The 20587-nt window shown below is 36.6% G+C and overlaps 3 protein-coding genes across 10 annotated transcripts; 2 read left to right on the top strand and 1 right to left on the bottom strand.

Moving 5' to 3' along the window:
- The first annotated feature begins 1937 nt into the window (after positions 1–1937).
- LOC306875105 (uncharacterized protein) lies at positions 1938–4989 on the top strand. The gene is made up of 5 exons (XM_079425513.1): positions 1938–2241; positions 2409–2720; positions 2949–3107; positions 3230–3291; positions 4828–4989. The coding sequence occupies exons 1-5, from the start codon at positions 2199–2201 to the stop codon at positions 4897–4899; spliced, it is 648 nt and encodes a 215-aa protein (XP_079281639.1). The 5' UTR covers positions 1938–2198; the 3' UTR covers positions 4900–4989.
- Positions 4990–8243: 3254 nt separating this feature from the next.
- On the bottom strand, positions 8244–14405 carry LOC306875112 (uncharacterized protein). Of its 7 annotated transcripts, XR_013784697.1 has the most exons (8): positions 14242–14380; positions 12157–12229; positions 11693–11842; positions 10291–10328; positions 9765–9896; positions 9547–9581; positions 9314–9385; positions 8244–8525 (listed from the first exon to the last, which is right to left on the bottom strand). XR_013784697.1 is itself a non-coding variant. In XM_079425522.1 (6 exons), the coding sequence occupies exons 3-6, from the start codon at positions 11732–11734 to the stop codon at positions 8270–8272; spliced, it is 405 nt and encodes a 134-aa protein (XP_079281648.1). In that variant the 5' UTR covers positions 11735–11842; positions 12157–12232; positions 14242–14405; the 3' UTR covers positions 8244–8269. The 7 variants fall into 7 exon arrangements, 5 of the variants coding, with proteins under 5 accessions (XP_079281648.1, XP_079281646.1, XP_079281647.1 ...); XR_013784696.1 differs by lacking the exon at positions 10291–10328; XM_079425522.1 differs by lacking the exons at positions 9765–9896; positions 10291–10328 and having other exon boundaries at positions 12157–12232; positions 14242–14405.
- LOC306875080 (SLAM family member 5-like) lies at positions 10595–16411 on the top strand. Of its 2 annotated transcripts, XR_013784692.1 has the most exons (8): positions 10595–10790; positions 11180–11497; positions 11713–12021; positions 12145–12252; positions 12372–12433; positions 12795–12827; positions 13383–13425; positions 16142–16411. XR_013784692.1 is itself a non-coding variant. In XM_079425475.1 (5 exons), exons 1-5 carry the CDS (start codon positions 10742–10744, stop codon positions 12425–12427), a joined length of 840 nt encoding a protein of 279 aa, XP_079281601.1. In that variant the 5' UTR covers positions 10595–10741; the 3' UTR covers positions 12428–12571. The 2 variants fall into 2 exon arrangements, 1 of the variants encoding a protein (XP_079281601.1); XM_079425475.1 differs by lacking the exons at positions 12795–12827; positions 13383–13425; positions 16142–16411 and having other exon boundaries at positions 12372–12571.
- Positions 16412–20587: the final 4176 nt, after the last annotated feature.

The raw sequence follows: 20587 nt of genomic DNA on the forward strand, positions 1-20587 counted from the left end.
AGAGGTTGCAAGTTGTTGCAGTCAGTTAGTGTGTTTGAAGTTTGCAGCATCAGACGATCAGTGAACAGACGTGGGTGGTTTATAAACTCAACTGTCATCATTATTACCTTTAGTAGGGACTAAAAAGAAAGGATAGTTTAAGGAAATGCTAGATTCACTAAATTTGTGTTTTGTTTGCACCTCAGTGTTGTCAATTTTGCACATTTTTTGCCAAAAATGTGCCAATTTTTGGATTATTATCACATAGACAATGTTTTATAAGATGTATCCAAACAGTAATTTAATAATATTTTATTACTGATAAATAATTATACATTATACGTTTAACATTATAATGGTTTCTAAAGGACCATTAGCATTCATCACGTTTTTCCCTACAATAATAGTAAATTATAACCTTCTGTCACTAATATTCTGACTTTTCTATTTTTACTTTGGTCATACACAACACAAGCCAAATGACATTCTACCAACTGTGGTGCAAACCCAAAATTGCACTTTAAAAAATACCACCAAAAATACTTTTCTCAGCTTGTAAATATGCTTAGAATTTGAGCGCTGAAGCAACGCGGCATGCTGACATATGAGTCTTTTTAATGCAAAGACATCTGCTTAGATAAGAAAGCCAATACATGCAAATAAATTACATTTGTTACGCTTTTTAAGGGGCATGTTTTATACGATTAGATTTTCACTGGAAAGAAAGTAGGACACGAAGTTGTTACTCAATATGTGCCGAATTCTGTTGTCGAGCTGCAGCCGCTCTGCGGTTCATCTGAGCTCAAATGGTGCTTTAGCAGTCATCGGTTTCTTTGTAGACATGCTGCAACTTCAGCTTTGCTGTTGCCTTCGCGTGAAATGGCAAACCTTCAGAACTCACCCTGTTTGATGATATAACTACTTAAGTCATGATAAGTCATTTCCACTTGCTGCTCCATGTTAACATCTGTTCTGTAGTAGTCTTTCAAAACAAAACAAATCAGTATTTGTAGATTAAGATTTGGACTAATAAGGTGTTTTAAGAGAGTAACAAGTTTATTCAGAAAAATATTGTATATTAATTGTGTTTCCTTTCAGAAATCGAAGGAGGAGGCTGTGTATGAAAATATTCCCAAAAAACGCTGATCAAATACTGCAACTAATGGAAATGAGTTCCTACAGGCCACTTTTGGTTCGGTTCACATTAAGGTTTTCACTCTTTGTGTCATATCTTTTAGTGTTATTGTGATGTCAGAAATGTTGTTTTAATTTAGTGGTTTATCAGTAGAGCATACAGAAAATGTTCTAGTTTATCATATGGAAATTTACCTAGCGTTCATTATTAAATATACATTTCAACCTTAAATTTGCCCCTTTGTCATTCATTTAGTGTTCTTGTTTTATTCTTATTGCAAAATGTTATTTACAGTACCGCACATAATAAGCTCTCCTGGATACTTGGGCAGATGTTTCACAAACACATCAACGCTCTCTAGTGTCCAAAGCAGAAAATCACATTTTGAGAATTGCACTCTACTTAGAAAGGCCATGCTGGTCTCAAAGCCAGTTTTGGCAAAGACAGCATTAATCTGGATTGGTATTTTACAGTAACATTTCTAAAAGGAAAATGCAGTGGATTTATGATTCTCTAGTTGATAATCTGATGGTCAGAAATCCAGTCTGATTGTCCAGTTCTAAAACAAAACAAACCAAAAAAAGACTAAACTTGTAGTGTTAAATATGATCATTGTGTTTCTATTGTTTTTCTGTCTCTGTGTCAAATACAGTTTCTCCTCAAGTGCCTGTAGATTAAGTTGTTCATATAGTAGCAGAACAGGAGGAAACTCTTCACGTACAAACTAAACACACAAACTACGAATTCTCATTTGCATACGAGCTGTTGGTCCACCCAACAGATCAAACCACAATTCTTAAGAAACCAAACCACAGCGGGTTTCAGTTTGAGTCAGACGATGAACGGCAGTAAACTGGTACTGTGAGATCATCCACTATTTTAACTCTGTACTTTTCCCCATCAGCTATAACGGAGTGCACACAACCATTTTAAATCACAAGAGGTTTTACCATGACGTAGTTTTGATATGACATATAACATTCATGTGCGTTTGCATTAAGGAGGGCCAAACTCTGTTGGGGGAGGATTCACATTAGATCAGTTGGGCTTTCATAGATAGTGACTTTTCACTGAACAGCTGAAAATGTTTCATATTTTGTTCTGTTTGTGCTGTTGGCATCTGATCGGTAAGTAAACATATTTCTGTCATTTATTCACATCTCAGAATAATAAGATCCTAAGTATGAAATATTTAAGTGTGTAATTTCAAGCTGTAATGACAGGCTACAGACCGATTTCAGGCTTTCTATACCAACAAGAGCATTAATCATTGTAAAATCTGTTTGTTCATCAGGTGTGTTTGGAGATTCAGTGTCAGTGATGGAGGGAGAATCAGTCACTCTAAACACTGATCTTACTGAAATACTTGAAGCTGATGACATATTGTGGAAATATGGAGCTGAAGAGTCTCTGATAGCTGAAATCAAGAGAGATTATGGATTTTTCTCCACATTGTATCTTCCCGATGAGAGATTTAGAGACAGACTGGAGCTGGACGATCAAACTGGATCTCTGACCATCACAAACATCACAACTCAACACGCTGGACTCTATCAACTAGAGATAAATGGACCTATGTGGTCAACATTCATTGTTTCTGTTTATGGTGAGTAGTTAAGTCATTTTTGTCCTGTGCTTATTTTATTTACATAATGAAATGCCTAATTATGTTATAGCTTGAGATGACAGACACAATCACTACTTATTATCACAATAAACACTCACTCACATGTTCAGATATGACAGCACTCATATGTGTGTTCATGTACTGACCTGATCTCTTTTGTGGTAGACGACCGACACATTTCTCCCACTAATGACCGTCTCTCTTTAGCCGTTACAGTACCACCGACTGTTTCACATTCTTCTCCACATCCTCCAGTCTCACGCTATCAGATAGTGTTGATCTGTGTTGTTGCTGCTACTGCTGGATCTCTGTTGGTTGTTGTTGCAGTCGCGATGTACTGCATCTGCAAGAATTGTAGAAAAAGAGGTTTGGAATTCAGTTATTAACTACAAATATTAACTACAATTAATGCATTTGAATCCGATATACAGAATTCTACATATGCAAGCTCTGTTGTATTTAACTCATCTGAATTATTGTTCATGTAGTCACGACACAGGAGGAAGACATAACTGATTCAGAATTGTGTAAACCAACAATACAAAACATGGTAAGATCCTTCATGATTGATATGCAGTCAGTTAGTCTGACTAAAGCGTATTTACAACGATCGCTGTGAACGCACGTTGCTCCTCCTTCTCTAATTGCGCTATTTTATTTACCACACAAAAAAAATAGTGGAAATAACCTATACGTGAGCACCTGAACACTGGGGAAAGCTGACATTTGGCCCAGCATTTTAAAGTGCAAGATGTGAATCTGTTTGTAAACAACAGTGTGTTCTCTCTTAAAGCGATAGTTCACCCAAAAATGAAAATTCTGTCATCACTTACTCTCCTCCATGTCGTTCCAAACCTGTAAGACCTTTGTTCGTCTTTGGAACACAAATTAAGATAATTTTGATGAAATCTGAGAGCTTTCTGACCCTGAATAGACAGCAAAGCAACTACCACATTAAAGGCCCAGAAAGGTAGTAAGGACATTGTTAAAATAGCCCTTGTGTCATAAGTGGTTCAACTGTAATGTTATGAAGCTATGGGAATACATTTTGTGCACAAATAAAACAAAAATTATTTAACAATACGGTTGAACCACTGATGTCACATGGACTGTTTTAACAATGCCCTTACTATCTTTCTGGGCCTTGAACTTTTCAGTTGCATTGCTGTCTATTGAGTGTCAGAAAGCTCTTGGATTTGATCAAAACATCTTAATTTGTGTCCCAAAGATGAACAAAGGTCTTACGGGTTTGGAACAACATGAGGGTGAGTAATTAATGACAAAATTTTCATTTTTGGGTGAACTATCCCTTTAACACACAGCAAGTTCATTCACATGGCGATAAGCCTATCAGTGAAGCGACTTCATTCATTTGAGTTACCAATTTCCGCTGATACAGCCTAGTTCAAACATTAAATCATTTAATAAAATACATTAATCATTTCAAAACCATGACACGTTTTGATCTATCAAGCTCAACCTGTACTATGAAAAGCAAGGCTACACCGGATGTTTGTGGTGTATCATTATTTGGCGGCTAGATCACTGCCATTTTATAGTGGTCTAGTGCAGAGGATCCCAAACTTTTCCAGGAGAACCCTATTTTAATGTTTAAACATCTTTGTAGTTGCTCTGTACTGTTATCAGTGCAAAAGCTGTCATGGCAAACCTTCAGAACTTACACCTTTAGTGTTGTTGCAGCGGACCGAGTTGGTAAAGAAAATGATTAAATGTTATATTTCTGTTCCTCTGCCTTAATAAAGCCTGAAATCTGCTAAGTTTCAAACCTCACAGCTGTGCATCTCTTTGCTCATTCAACTGTTTAAAAAGTCATGTGATGCATATGGCTTTAATGTAGGCTGTGATGTCATTTCCTTGAGCTGCTCTTCGTGTGCTTCTGTGTTGGTGCTACAGTTCTGTAGCTAAACATTCAGTTAAAGAAAATAGGAAAAACAATTTTTTTTTCTGTTCAACAGTGAAATTGGTCTGCAATTAATTTCCACTCTGAGTAAATTTGAAGCAGAATTATATTAGCTTTAAACTGTCGCATTTGCAGGTTCCTGATTGAGTTTGTGTTTTCTTACAGAGATGGATGGATGCTTTGCAAGAAAATGTTCCCAAAAAACAGTGTGTAGGTGTGCGTTTCTCTTATTTTTAGATCATTGGCTTTACGCCCTTGGTTCTTGTACAGATTGAAAATAAGATGCAATGTTCATACCTTTGAAAATAAAGCGGGATATTCTAATCCATTTATTGTGCATTTCTTTGGTCAAAAACAACAAAACTGAAGAAAGAAAAACAAATGGTTACATTTTCAATAAGATGTTTGCAGTTGGGTTGTAAAGGTGTTTTTATGAACGTTTGGTCTGAGCTTTCACTACATTTAAACCATTCTGGCTAGCAGGAAAAGCTTCGTTTTCCCCATCAGTAAGTTTTATTCACACTGAGCATATCCACGATCATTTCTGATAAAACATACAAAAAATATTTTATAGACACACAGATTCCAGCCATTATGAATGAATCATATGTTTTAATAATATTTATCACATACAAAGGTCTTTCAAGCTCATTTCCTTGTTTCAGAAATGAAAATAGTGTTTATTCAAGGCACTTTTTCCCCCTTTGGCTGATGGTTGAGGGGAATAGAACATAAAAATATTCTGGCTGTATTGCAAGGAACACAATAATAACAGCTTACCACATTTAGCAATGAGAAAACAAACATTCGTGTCCATTTTGTATTGATTTATGGTAAAAAAAAAATAAAAAAAATATTGAAAATAAAAAAATCTTGCATACATGACTAAGAAATATTTACCTGACATAAATAATCCTGATGCTATTTGCACATTTAAAATTAGCTCCGGACAAAAAACAAAAACAAGGGACACACATTGCATTACATATCCAGTTAAAGGCACTGAACATCATAAATACTCTCAGCAAAGTGTTTCATCAACTTCAAAATAAATCAGTGAACTTCCAGGCATCTTTAAGGCTGGTGGACATATAAAAAGCCATGCTATTCAGAGTTGGTCCAACCTGGGTTAGTGTTAGTGGCTAAGCCATACACATTAGTAACATAATCATTTCAGTCAAAAACGGTAGAAACATGTTGAGTATCACTAGTGCAGACTATGAAAAGCACTTGTGTCCTCCACTATAAATACTGTGTGAGGAGTGACATTTTTGTATAATGCTCTTCTTGGTGAGGTAATTGTGGAAAACGCATTCATCGTCTCAGTTGTAAGAGAATATGAACAGGCAAGACAAAACAATTGATGTTATAACAGATTAGCATTATTATGTCTTTGTGCAAAAGATAATGAAGAGATAATTGCTCATTATTCCTGTCTAGAACACTTCAGCAGCTTTGAAATGCATTCACTGAAAAACAAAGCACTTGCTGATCTATTCCTAGTGACGTGTTGTTCGGTTTCTTCCATTATTGCTCATATATTGTTTAAGTCTAAATGTTTTAATGCATAAAAAAAAATATAACAAATCAGTTTTTAAATTTAAATCTGGACATTGCACAATTACTCTGAAAACAGTTCCAGCAGATCCTCTTCTCTCCATCCCCCCCCCCCCCCCCGCCCGAATTCTCTTTAGTGTCCCTTTCAATGAAAGTATCAAAATGATCAATTATGTTACATAGTTTGTTAGGCAGCCTCGGCCTGAGACTGATTTAAGAATGGCCTGTGTCCCTCAAAGCAATGTCTATATTAACATTATTCTCCTAAAAAAAAAAAAAGACTCATAAATGGAAAAAGTAACTGACGTGTCAGTTACACAAGCAATGAAAAAGGTTAACTTTCCCTAAATATTTCAATCAGTGTCTATCTTCTCTGTATTACAGCAATACAAATTTGAATTATTGTGATTTTAATACCACATCTAAAATGCTTGTATTGCTATTTTCTTTTAAGACACTTGCTCTTTATGGTATGAACTTTATGGTTTTTTAATTATTATTTAATTTATTTGGGAGTTGTGACCATTTTTGACAACACATCCCTGGTGAATATTTGCTTCTGTAGCAGTAAAAATAAAGGACAAAAAAGTACATTTATGTTTGTGTTAGGTTTTTATATTGGCCTGTTTACTTACAAGGCCATTGAAACTGATCTAGACTGCATTTCAGCTGCGTTAGGTTCCTTTTTTACCATTAACACCGTTACACAAATTAAAATCTGCTGGTCAGCTGAGGCTTTAAAAGTTAAAATGATTTCAACAGCGTGTTTCGTTACATCTCTCTTTGAATGGATCAGCAGTTTTAAACGTGTAGTTCAATGAATGGTTTAAAGCAGTGGCTCCAATGAAAGACAGTCCCTTGCCGCCACTTTGTTGTTAAACAATGAAACTGCACTGACTAACAGCCCGTCTAGAACAGTGGTTTTCAAACTTGCTCCTGAGGACCCACAGCTCTGCACATTTTGCATGTCTCCCTAATTTACACACCTGATTCAGATCACCAGCTCTTTAAGAAAGAGCTCCATGAACTCAAATGAGTGTGTCAGATAAGGGAGACATGCTTTAATATTAATCTTATAAAGGAATATAATAGCAAAGACATGCTAAGGTAAATCATGATACCCTACCTCATCAAGATACCCTACCTAGGCTATGCTAATTAACTGGATGGGGCTGGGGTGGTCTGATCTGATCAGGGGTCAACTGATCCCAAAAGCAACTATGGTTGCAGGTTCTGTCTTAGCTAACAATGGTTTGAGTAAAAAACACATTTAGTTTGTTAAATAAGCTACACACTGATTTCCGTGGAAAGCGGCGATAATAATCCTTTTAATTAATGGACGACGTGTTTTATTCCTATCAAATACACATTAAAGTTTACTCTGTTTTTCACCCAGCTAACTGGCCACTTACTTTCATGTATTTCGGGAGAAATAGGTGAATTTACGTGATGTTAATCTGACAGATCCACACGGCAGCGTCCGGTGTACATTATCAACATGGTCATTATTGGGCCTGCATGCACGTCGCTATGGAAATAATAAAATGATATGCATGGATTATTTAATATTGCGCTTTCTTATAAATCCCACTGTCCATTGACATAATATATCATGAATTAAAATACAATAAAATAAACTGTCATTTCATGTAGGCTACTCTTGGGGGCCCTAAGCAGCCGTTCGCTTATGCCTTGGGCCAGTTCTGACTCTGCTGCTCCAGATAAACTCCAGAGTTTGCATTTCTCAGGAGCAGCTAGGCTATCATGTTACATTCCAGTCTGTGATGAATGTGCAGAACTAGGTAGTGAACTTTGTACTTGGTAGTGTTTTGCTTCTTTTTGTCTGTGTCACAGGATGGACAAGCAAACTAGAGGAAACAAGTGCTTCATAATAAATCTAACCCTAACGTGATCACAATATCTGCCTAAAATCTGAGGTCTTGGTGTGCGAGCAAGCTAAACTCTGGTGTTTATTTTCCTTGGGCTGTGAATCGATACTGTCACGACAAGGAGGAAGCAGAGATGCAGGTGAAACAATTGTAAGTATTTATTAATAGTCAGATGACACGAACACAGCACAGTCTCTCGGATGGGATGGTGGCGCAGGGACACGATGAACAGCGTGCTGGTGAAGAGTGGCGACGGTGAATCCAGTGCCGGTGAATGTCCAACGAGTGATGACGGTGAATCCAGTGCCGGTGAACATCCAGACGAGACGAAACCCACGAAGACTCCAGACAGGCGATGACCAGGAACACTGAAGCAGACGGCACACGGGGAACGACACAGAGGACATCAACAACGATCTGACAAGGAGAGGAAAGTGCGGTGAGACTTTATAGGTGAGTAGATTGGCAGCAGCTGGTGCAGGAATTGAGATCAGCTGGCGCGCTGATGACTGGAGTGAGCGGTCACACCCACACACACACACCCACACACACAGAGAACAAGCTTTACAAGCTTTTTTGAGACTTCTTAATACTTGACTTTGCCCACTTTGACGATTGAATTTTTCCATTTCTTTTCTTTTCTTTTCCCCGTGAGGTTCACATGGTACTCAGCAGCCAACAGGTTGCAACAAAATACACTATAAACCTATTTATTATGATCTTTTCCAATACACACACTAACAAATCAGCATTAAATACTGAACTGAACTAATCGCATCAAACAAGCTCTTTAAACATGCAGTATAAAGAGTACAGTAGCTACAGTAAGCCCCTTTCTTGATTTTAACACTAAAAAATGAAGACTACTGTTGCGTTTAAAAGGAAGTTTATTATTTTAGTTATTTTAAAAATAAAAAAAGGTTATTGTTCTGCTTGCAGTTCCAACTGCAAGCAGAACAATAACATTATCATGCAGCCTAAACATTAATCTATCACTGACACACACAGTGGTAGAGAAAGACCTTGAGTCTGGGCTCTGGCCTAATAATCTTTACCCAGTTTTAGAAGAAGTGTGAAAATGTGTATAGTGATTTATGATATGGTATGGTAGTCTGTAATTTTGTATTTCAATATTCTTTTGATATTTATTGTTCAAATTTCTTTAAAACGTTTCAAAATTTGAAAGCTGAGACTTTGTTTCATACCTAAAGTAACCTGCTTTGTCTTGTCTGTCAGTGAGTTGGCAGTTTCCTCTTTGCTCCGCGATGTATTTTTCACTGCGTGAGATCATGATGTGAAGATGTGATCATCATATAAATAGCGACAAAGGGGGAAGGTCTTTCTTTATTAATGTATACATATTTAATTATATATATATATATAGAGAGAGAGAGAGAGAATACATATAAAAATTAAAAAATTAAAACATTCTGTTCACCTGCTTGTTCCAGTGCCTAGTATCTGCCATGCCACCTGCAGCAGTAAAGACAAAAAACAGGAAGATCTCAAATAGAAAGGAAGCACTTCATTTAAAAATGTCACAACTGATTCAGAAGTAGAAATGACAGCCAGCTCTGTTTGGACCAAGCATTTGTGTGCATGTCAAGTTATTTATTAATTGTCATTCTAAGCATTTATGTTTTTATTTCAACTTACTTATGAATGCTGCTGTTGGATTTGAATGCAGTGTCTTTCATTACACTGCCTTTCATTGCCTTTCTTTCATTACTTGCTTATAGCAGCCAGGAAAATGTCTGGTGCATTGCAGTGTTTTATTTAGCTGTCAGTCTGTGAATGTTATCAAAGACACATGATAGGTAAGTCTAGATTGTTAGTTACAGTAAAAAAGAAAAAAGTCCATCAAAAACAGTCAAACTAGTCCTGTGTCTCTAATTTGACTGCATAAAAGATTCAACATTTTATTACGACATGTTTTGTGAAGGTAACAACTGTGCAATTTATAAAAATCAGAAAAGGAATAAACTCTTCACCTACAAACTAAACATGCATACACTAAATGGTCTGTCCATCCAACAGATCAAACCACATTTCTAAAAAAAAACTGACAACAGGATTCAATCTGACTCAGACGATGAGCTGCTAGTCCTGTGTGAGATGACAGATAGTATTAAAAGGATAGCTCGCCCAAAAAATAAAAAAAAATAAAAAAGTAATAATTTACCCATCCTCCTGTTGGTCCAACCCTGCATGAACATCTTTCTTCTCATAAACACACACACAAAAAAATTAAATAATTATATATATATATATTGAAGAATGTTAGAAACCCAATAGTTGCTGTTCCCCATTGACTCCCATAGTAAAAAACAAACAAACAAACAAACAAAAAAAATTCTATGGAAGTCAGTGGCTACCAGCAACTGTTTGGTCGCTAACATTCTTTAAAATATCTTCTTTTGAAAACGTTCAGTGTTAAATGATAGAACGGAGAATCTTTATTATCATATAGACTTAAAAAGAGCCAGTCCAGCATTTATTTATAGCCATACATCACTAGCAAAGTGCTTGTGCATTCCACCCACTATAGGAGGGTCAAACGTTTCCGTGAGAGGATTCACACAGAAGTTGAACCGCTCAAGTGATTTACAGCAGATTTTTCACAACTGAAGAAAATGTTTCATGTGTTTGTTTTGTTCTGTTTGTGTTGGTGGCATTTGACTGGTAAGTTATAAATATATGTTTTGGTGTTTTTTTTGCCTTAATATCCATAAATTTATTCACAGATGTCACGGAAAATAATGGAAATTGATATGAATGTAACTTTAATTTCAAGGTTTACAAATGCAAATCCTGTCTAAACATTGTTTTAAAAGTATTTTGCTAGTAACCAGTATACTGATCTAAATGTCCCATATACAAAATAAAGAGGTTATAACAATATCAAGATTATTTGTTTCATGTCGTAATTGACTTTGTAGCTTTATACATTGTGTTCTAGTAGATAGCTGAATGTTCAGAATTTTTCGATTCACATTTATTTACAAACTACAGCTGATTTCAGGATCTGTAGACCACCAGAGGCCTTAATCTGTGTAAAATCTGTTCATCAGGTGTGTTTGGTGAATCAGTGTCAGTGATGGAGGGAGATTCGCTCACTTTAAAAACGAATGTTATTGAAGTACAACAAGCTGATGATATACTGTGGAAATTTGGAGCTGAAAAGTCTTTCATAGCTAAAATTAAAAAACAACAGCAAATCTTCTCCACATTTGATGGTCCTGATGGGAGATTCAGAGACAGACTGAAGCTGGACAATCAAACTGGATCTCTGACCATCACAAACATCACAACTGAACACGCTGGACTCTATAAAGTAGATATTGCTGGAGTGAAACTGTCATCACAAACATTCAGTGTTTCTGTTTATGGTGAGTAGAGATCATTTGAAATGACCTTAGGCTTCGATGCTACAAATTCTGTCAACTGAGTTTAATTGGTAGCTTTTACTGAAATATTACTGAATATTCCTATAATAACTATTGAAGTGTGTCATCATTTTGTAGTTTTAAATTACAGAAACACTCAGTGACTACACCAAAAATAGGATTGTTCCCTAGATTTACCTTTATTCTCATGTTTCCAGCTCGTCTGCCTGTTCCTGTCATCTGCAGTAACTCTTCACAATGTTCTTCATCATCATCATCATCATCATCATCATCATCATATTGTTCATTGTTGTGTTCAGTGGTGAATGTGAGTCATGTGACTCTCTCCTGGTACAAAGGAAACAGTTTATTGTCCAGCATCAGTGTGTCTGATCTCAGCATCAGTCTCTCTCTACCTCTGGAGGTGGAATATCAGGATAACAACACCTACAGCTGTGTGCTCAACAATCCCATCAGCAACCAGACTCAACATCTGGACATCAGCAAACTCTGTCACACATGTTCAGGTACAGCAGCGCTGATATTAACATTGATTTACTCTCAGTTATACAGTGCTATTGTTTGATAGTTTTGTTGTAGATAAGACAGACAGATGCATTCACACGAATGGCTTATTTTATTCATTACAGATCAGGGCCTACCTTTATTGTACATATTGCTGATCTCTACTGCTGCTGGAGGATCTCTGTTGATTGTAGCTGCCCTCGTGATGTACTGCTGGAAACACAGAAAAATAGGTCAGAAAAGCAAGCAATTAATGTCTACTTTGAAATAATTATATCTTTTAAGGCACACATTTCAAAATCAAATTGAAAGCTTTACTGTTTTAACATGACTGTGATTACTGTTAATGCAGTCGTGATCAACGAGATATACGGACATTTTTCAACACGGCCTAAACGGAAACCATGAAAAACGGTAAGATTATTTATGACTGTGATGCAAGATGATGTTGCAGTCTGATTAAAGCTTGATGATTGAAGTTTTGTATGTAATATGACAGACAGTGAACAGATAGGGTGGTCAGGCTTGACCATATTACCTTCAGTAGGGACCAATAAAAAAAATAAAAAAAATAATGCTTTTATTCTATTGTTGCACCTATAAATATTAACATATACAGCATTTCCTCAAATTAATTTGCATTTGGCTAGATCACTCAGTGTTGTATTTTTAGGCTGTTATTATTGATAAATTATCATTTATTGTCTTAAAGTGCTCACAGTAAGCTTCACTCACCATTAACATTAATTGCACATTTTCCCCTCATTACTTTCAGTGTCCCACCACCCTTTGTGTTTCCCGGAAGAAAGTAAGTCTATCTCCATCTCGGGTTAAACGGTGCATTTACGTGTTTGCCGTGGTCGGGGAGACGATATATATATAAAATAATAGCCTTGTCCTATTAGGATATGACGGTTGTACTCAAATAGGACACGGTGTTGCATTATCAATAACTTTTAGAACTATTATTTTGCAAGTGGTGCTCACTGCGGAGCTAAATCCTACACCCCTTCTCTGGACGTAATGGGTGGAGCTTAACCTAGTTCAGCTCAACCTCTACTCCACCCACTGACTCGAGATGGGTATAAACGGAGGTCGGAGCCAGCCGCAAGTGGGCGGGACTTAAGCTGCAAGTGGGCTGTACAAACCAACAGAAGATTTTGATTGGTTTGTTTAATGTCATGTGGGTTGTAGCATCGGTTCAGGCTCCTGGTTGCGGTAGTGGACGAATTTGTTGTTTGTTTTATAAAAAGTATCACAAGCTGTGAAAAGTGCATTTTCTTGGTGGCTTTTGTAGAACGTTTTCTTAGTAACACACAATCTGTAATGCGCCTGACAATATCTTTTTTTTTTGTACAAACAGCAAATTTGCTCTGCAGGTTATGGATACCGAAGACCATAAGCAGGTAATGTAATTGCATGTCATTTTGGTAACACTTTCTATAAAGCCCATATTATATGGGTATTCTTATAATGAATCCATAATGCATTATAAAAGACCTTATAATATATTATATCATCTTGTGAATATAAGAGCAGTTTTAATGTAGGCTATTAGTTTAGTATTATATTAGTATTAGTATTATAATTGTAGGATATTCTGTGCGCAGTTGGGTGGTTGGAACTCAGCTGGCCTAATTCTTCGATTAGAAAGAACTGCAGCTACTCCAGAGTGAATATGTCCAATCTCAATATTTATTGATTTGTGTGGATATGCACAAAATGTGGTTTCTGTCAGAGAACAAAATAACTCTGATAAGTATACATGTGATATTATAAATGACAAATAAACAAAGATAAGATATATACTCTATAAGAACCCCATAGAGAATTGTATAATTGTCTGAAGCAATAGTAAACATGACTAAACAAGAGCTTATATTCATATGAGCACTAAATGCAGCTTTATTAAACAGATCGGCGCTGTTGCTGCTTCTAGCATGTGGTGTCATATTGCACTGATGTGTGCGCTGTTATAGCGCTCCCGTGTGCCCTTTCTAATCAATACTGAAATGCCGATCGGAGACTGAATAAATAAACACACATGACAGTGCTCTATTATGGCAAATAAGCATATCTGATTACAAAACAACTGGATAATTCGTCAAATACCGTTGACGTACAGCTACTGATGCTATAAATTTCCTGATGTGAATTAAACTGAATTACGCTATGACGCACTCTAAAGCAAATCTACAATGATAACAAATACAGTTACTTACGGAGTTATTAACGCACAGCAATACCACACAAGGGAAAATGGACTTAGGAATAAACAAAGCCAAGACAACTCCGTATTACTCTACAAGGCTGAATGCGCTGCCGAACTCAAAACTTTATGCGCGTGCACCAGACAAGTCTGGACAAGTTCAACTCACGCATGCGTGAGGCGGGTCAATTTTGTACAATAATATTTACTTCTTAGTGGTTATAGCTTAGCTTAGTGATTCACTTTCACTTTCATTATTTTGATGGTACCCTTTAGACAGCTGTTGTTAAGTAACTCTGCAATACATGTCAACTAGCAGTCATTGGAGTATAGTAGTATGTTGTCTGCTAAATATATGCTAACACTTTATTTTGATGGTTCCCCAACAGACAAACTGACTTTAAGCAACTTTGCAAGTACGTCACCGTTATACCTACCCTAACCTCAACCTAAGCCTGCTAATACTCTAATGAGAGTTAGTTGACATGTAGCTGCGTCTAGTCAATAGTCTAAGAGGAAATCAAAATAAAATGCATTTTTTTTCAGTTGAAATTATTAACTAATTCACATCAAAATTAATATTAGCCTCACATTTAAATAACACTCCACACCTGACCACTTACAAGATGTACTGTAGTAAGATACTGTGCAGATCTTAAATAATGTCAAGATATATAGTCCATTATCAGTGTAAAAGTAGATTTAATATGGTGTTCATTGTGTTATAAATAATCATAATCTTATAAGTTATACACACAAATGCGTAAGCATTATAATGTATTAAAATTGACAATATAACATATTATACGATTTTTTTTATAATCAGAATAAGAATCAGAATGAGCTTTATTGGCCAAGTATGTTTACACATACCAGGAATTTGTTATAGTGACAGAAGCTCCACAGTGCAACAGAAAGACAGGACACAGGTAATAAAAACAAAATAACAAGAAATAGCCAATAACCAATGTACAAAGCAGCAAAAAAACAAAAACACAATATATAATATAGGCGACTATGTATGTACAGGTCAAGTATGCGCAAATTAGAAATGACTGATAATGCATTATGCATTCATTATAATGCCTTAAGAATACCCTTATAATGTATTATAAATATGGGCTTCATAGAAAGTGTTACCAGAATTTTTTTTTACATTTTGGACTGCAGTGATTTATAAAGTGTAAATGTATTAGATGTTTGTAAATAGATAGCTGTTTTTATACAGTCTATGATAGATACACTGTAAAAAGTGAACAGTTGGATCAACTTAAAAAAAAATACTTCAATTGGTTACACCTAAAATATATATTTATATATATATAAATATATATTTTTTCAACTTAATTTATTACAAATAAAGGTAATAAATTAAGTTGAGAAATAAAACAAAAAATAATAATTAGGTGTTTCCAATTGAAGTATTTTTTTTAAGTTGATCCAACTGTTCACTTTTTACAGTGTAGTTTTCTAAAGAATAAGGTACATTTTCAAAAGTATTAGAACACATCTCCTAACCTCCTAATCCACAATGTAATATATTTAAAACATAGTTTAAATAACATTTTCTTTTTATTTAGTAATAATAATCAATAATCAGTTTTTTTGTAAATTAATGGTGAATAAACTAGCGTTTGATCTATTGGATTTTAAAAGAAATACTTTGTTTAAAAATAGTAATAAAGACTAATTTTCTTGGCCTAATGTCGTCACTTAAAATTTCTGGACACCATTTACTTGCATAGCATAGACCTACAGAGCTGAGAAATTATTCTTGAAATGTTTGTACATATTCAACAAGAGAATAAAGTCATGCATATCTTGAGAATAAAGTCATGCATATATGGCATGGGGAGAATTTTTAAAATTTGGGTTAACCCTAATGCTCATTGTGCTATTTGTGTACCCACCAGGTTATGTTGGAAAGGACAAGCGAGGCAAGCTCCATGGAATTTACTCCGCAGCAATGCATCTGTGATTTTGCAGTGTCCACTGCATGCAAGTTTATTGTGCTGAATGAATGATTATACATAATTTGATTAATCAGAAATAACATCATTTACCCAGCCTGAGATTTCAAATAATACATTGATTTGTGTAACATGTTCTGAAGAACATTAGTCTGTCATTTGCTGTAATTTGATTTTAAAATAATATGCAAAATAAAAATGTGCAGTACAGGCAAATGGTAACTACATTTTCTTAACAGTACTCAACATTTTCTTTACGTATCACACATTTACCTCCCAAGTGCAATTGCATCTCACTTTAATGTTCCTTAAAAGGCTACTGTAGAAGAATTGTTGAAGTAAAATGTAATATCCAGAAATTACTACAGTTAAATGATTTAAAATGATACCATCACTAAGCATGGCAAAAGGTGTAAAGACATTATTTCAGTGTTAACAGTGAATGGTATTTCATACACACAATGACAAAACTAAGAATTTCAGCTTAAACTACTATGAAAATGTGTTATATTTATATCCTTTTAAACTACAATGAAATCCAGCCTACTTGCGGCATAAGCTCCTCCCACTTGCTATTCTCAAGCTCCTCCTACTTGCTGTTCTTGGCGTAAGCTCCTCCCACTTGTAGGTCTCCGGGCTGCAGTGATCACTACATGATTGACATATTCATTCTGAGTGAATTTTGAACAACATTATTTTATTTTATTTTTTTAACTGTCTAATCAACATCATCTGTTTTTTTTTTTTTTTTTTTTTTTTTGCACATGCACTCTCTTCATGTCTAAAATGTTGTTGCTCTGTTTTAGTTTAATTGTGTGGTTATCATAGCATCAGAAAATCATGTAAATGTTCTGTTTTTAGCTAATCACCCATGGAAATCTATAACTTTATTAAAATTTATCTCACCCTTGACCGTGTTCTGTATCTATCAGTGTCTGCTCCTGGTTAAATACATTTAGGACAATTTTGACTCATATTTACACCTTTCCACTGGCATCATTTTTTATTTATTGTACTGAGTGGCGCCATCTGGTGGGCTTTGAATGTTGGTGTGATTACTTGCAAATATGAAAGTGAAGTGAAAACAATTGAGATTTCTCCAAGGGCATAGCATTTAGTAAGGACGCTGGCTACCAATATCTAGTGACTACTTAATTTTTCCCTAGCAATAATGTTGTACAAACTATATGTAACTGCTGGTGTAATTTCACCGATACCGAGATTGAGCCAACAGAAGATGATGGGGAAATTGATTCAATTGATCTAAGGTTACGAATTCAGGCTGCGACAAACTGATTCAGGATTAAACCAGGGGTGCCCAAACTCTGCCCTGGAGGGCCGCTGTCCTGAAGAGTTGCAACCCTAATTAAGCACACCTGAATTTAACTAGGTAAATCACAAGAACATTTAACCTTCATTACATATTGTTAGAGTAAGCTGCTCTTTTATATCTTTTATGTTTTATCATTACTTGAGATCACTTGAGAACCAAATTAAGAAGCTCTAACCTTTAATTTAGTTATTTAAGTCGGGAAGTCGTGGCCTAATGGTTAGAGAGTCGGACTTGTAATCAAAAGGTTGCGGGTTTGAGTCCCCGGCCGGCAGAGATTGTAGGTGGGGGGAGTGAGTGAGTGTGTGTCTGTGTGTGTGTGTGTGCGTGTGCGCGCATTTGTTCACTACTCACTGCTGTGTGTGTGCACTTGGATGGGTTAAACGCAGAGCACCAATTTCGAGTATGGGTCACCATACTTGACAATACGTCACGACTTTACTTTACTTTTTTTTTAATTGTATAAAAACTCAGATTCTGCAGTTGCTTGCTGACATTTTTATTATCCCTCCAGCAGTTGTGGGGCAGTCGTGGCCTAATAAAGTCGTGAAAAAAGTTGTGACGTATTGTCAAGTATGGTGACCCATACTCGAAATTGGTGCTCTGCGTTTAACCCATCCAAGTGCACACACACAGCAGTGAGTAGTGAACAAATGCACACACACACACACACACACACACACACACACCGTGAACACACACCCGGAGCAGTGGGCAGCCATGCTGCAGCGCCCGGGGAGCAATTGGGGGTTCGGTGCCTTGCTCAAGGGCACCTCAGTCGTGGTATTGAGGGTGGAGAGAGCGCTGTACATTCACTCCCCCCACCTACAATCCCTGCCGGCCGGGGACTCGAACCCGCAACCTTTCGATTACGAGTCCGACCCTCTAACCATTAGGCCAAGACTTCCCCCAAATGGATAGAGAGTTGTAACATGTAACCTGACTTGTAACCTTGTAACCTGTCACCCTGTACCTGCAAGCAGTGGGCCTTGATGAAGCCTCGGATGCACGTAAGATTGCACTTCTACATACCGTCACGGGACCACAATCTATAGAGGTGTTTAACATGCTCGTGTTTGAACGGGCTGAAGATAAAGGCAAATACGACATGGTAATTGAGAAGTATGATTCACACTGCTCGACGAAAAATAATTTTTGATAGGTATGTTTTTCGTACTCATCTGCAGCAACAGGGAGAGACTTTTGACAGTTTCTTAATGTTTTTAAAGTTGAAAGCAAGAACATGCAATTTCGGACTGTTGCAAGACTCTATGATTCGTGACCAAATTGTGTTTGGCATCAATGATAAAAAAGTGAGCGAGAGGCTCTTGAGAGAGACTGAGCTGACCTTGAATGAAGCGGTGTGGATATGTCATGCCAGTGAGATTCAGCATGCTTATGGTCTTCAGACTTCAGCATGCCAAAACATTTTATGAAAGCGCAAAGACGAGTGGAAGTGACAGTTCAGCTGCAGCTGCAGTAACAGAGAAGATGCAGAGAAGCGGAATGAGTAAAGTGAAACAACAAAAGGAGAAGGAACTGTTTAACTGTAAGAGATGTGGCAGAAGACACCCACCAAAGCAGTGTCCAGCTTACGGCAAGGTCTGTGCTAAATGTAAAGGACAGAATCATTTTGTCAAGCAATGCTTTTCCAAGGGCAGACAGAGTCAAAAGGACATGAAAAAAGCAAATGGACTAGCTGCAACAAAGTTCCTTGATTATTATGCTGGAATGAGAGTATAGTTCCTAGCCATATCGGCCTAGAAAATCGCAACTTTTCATTTTCCATCGATCTTAGTACAGGATCTAACTACAGAAGAGTCAAGCTTTAAATAAGAAAATTATCGAAACTCTTTGGTTATTTTTGATGACCAAATACTAATTGTGACCATTTTTGACAACACATCACTGGTGAATATTTGCTTCTGTAGCAGTAAAAATAAAGGACAAAAAAGTACATTTATGTTTGTGTTAGGTTTTTATATTGGCCTGATTACTTACAAGGCCGTTGAAACTGATCTAGACTGCATTTCAGCTGCGTTAGGTTCCTTTTTTACCATTAACACCGTTACACAAATTAAAATCTGCTGGTCAGCTGAGGCTTTAAAAGTTAAAATGATTTCAACAGCGTGTTTCGTTACATCTCTCTTTGAATGGATCAGCAGTTTTAAACATGTAGTTGAATGAATGGTTTAAAGCAGTGGCTCCCAACCACATTCCTGGAGGCCCCCAAACACTGCACATTTTGCATCTCTCCTTTGTCTGACACACCCAATTCAGGTCTTGGATTCTCTACTAATGAGCTTATGGCGCTTGCAACGCATCCTGCCGCAAGTCACTTCAGTGAATAGTGAGAGCAGCTGAGAAGATCATTGGTGTCTCTCTCCCCTCCCTCCAGGACATCTACAGCACCCGTCTCACCCGCAAAGCCCTCCGCATTGCAGGTGATCCCACCCACCCGACACACAGCTTCTTCAGTCTGCTGCCATCAGGGAGGAGACTGCGGAGTCTCCAGGCGAGGACCAGCAGACTGAAGGACAGCTTCATACATCAGGCTGTCAGGAAGCTGAACTCCCTGTTCCCCCCTCTATTCTGGGGGAAGTCGTAATATTAATCTATTCTGCCATGTGCCTTATGTCACTTTATCTATCAATTTATTTTTTTTTATTTTTTTTTCTACAATGTCCTCAGATTGATAAGCTCTTTTTGCACTACAAATATATCTGCACAGTTTTGTTTTTATTTAACTGGTTTGCACTATCTGCCATGCGCCTTATGCCACTTTATCTATTTCTTTATTTTTTTTCTACAATGTCCTTACTTGTATAGCTATAGAGTTGTATGTACATATGTTTAAACCGTATTATCTGTATTTGAACGTGTTTAATGTTAACTGTTTACACCAAGGGTCTGAGGGTAACGCAATTTCAATTCTCTGTATGTATGTGCTGTACATGTGGAAGAATTGACAATAAAGCAGACTTGACTTGACTTGATGATCTGAATCAGGTGTGTTTGATTAAGGTGACATGAAAAACATGCAGTGTTGGGGGCCCTCC

Source organism: Barbus barbus, assembly GCF_936440315.1.
Source record: "Barbus barbus genome assembly, chromosome: 9".
Lineage (NCBI taxonomy): Eukaryota > Metazoa > Chordata > Actinopteri > Cypriniformes > Cyprinidae > Barbus > Barbus barbus.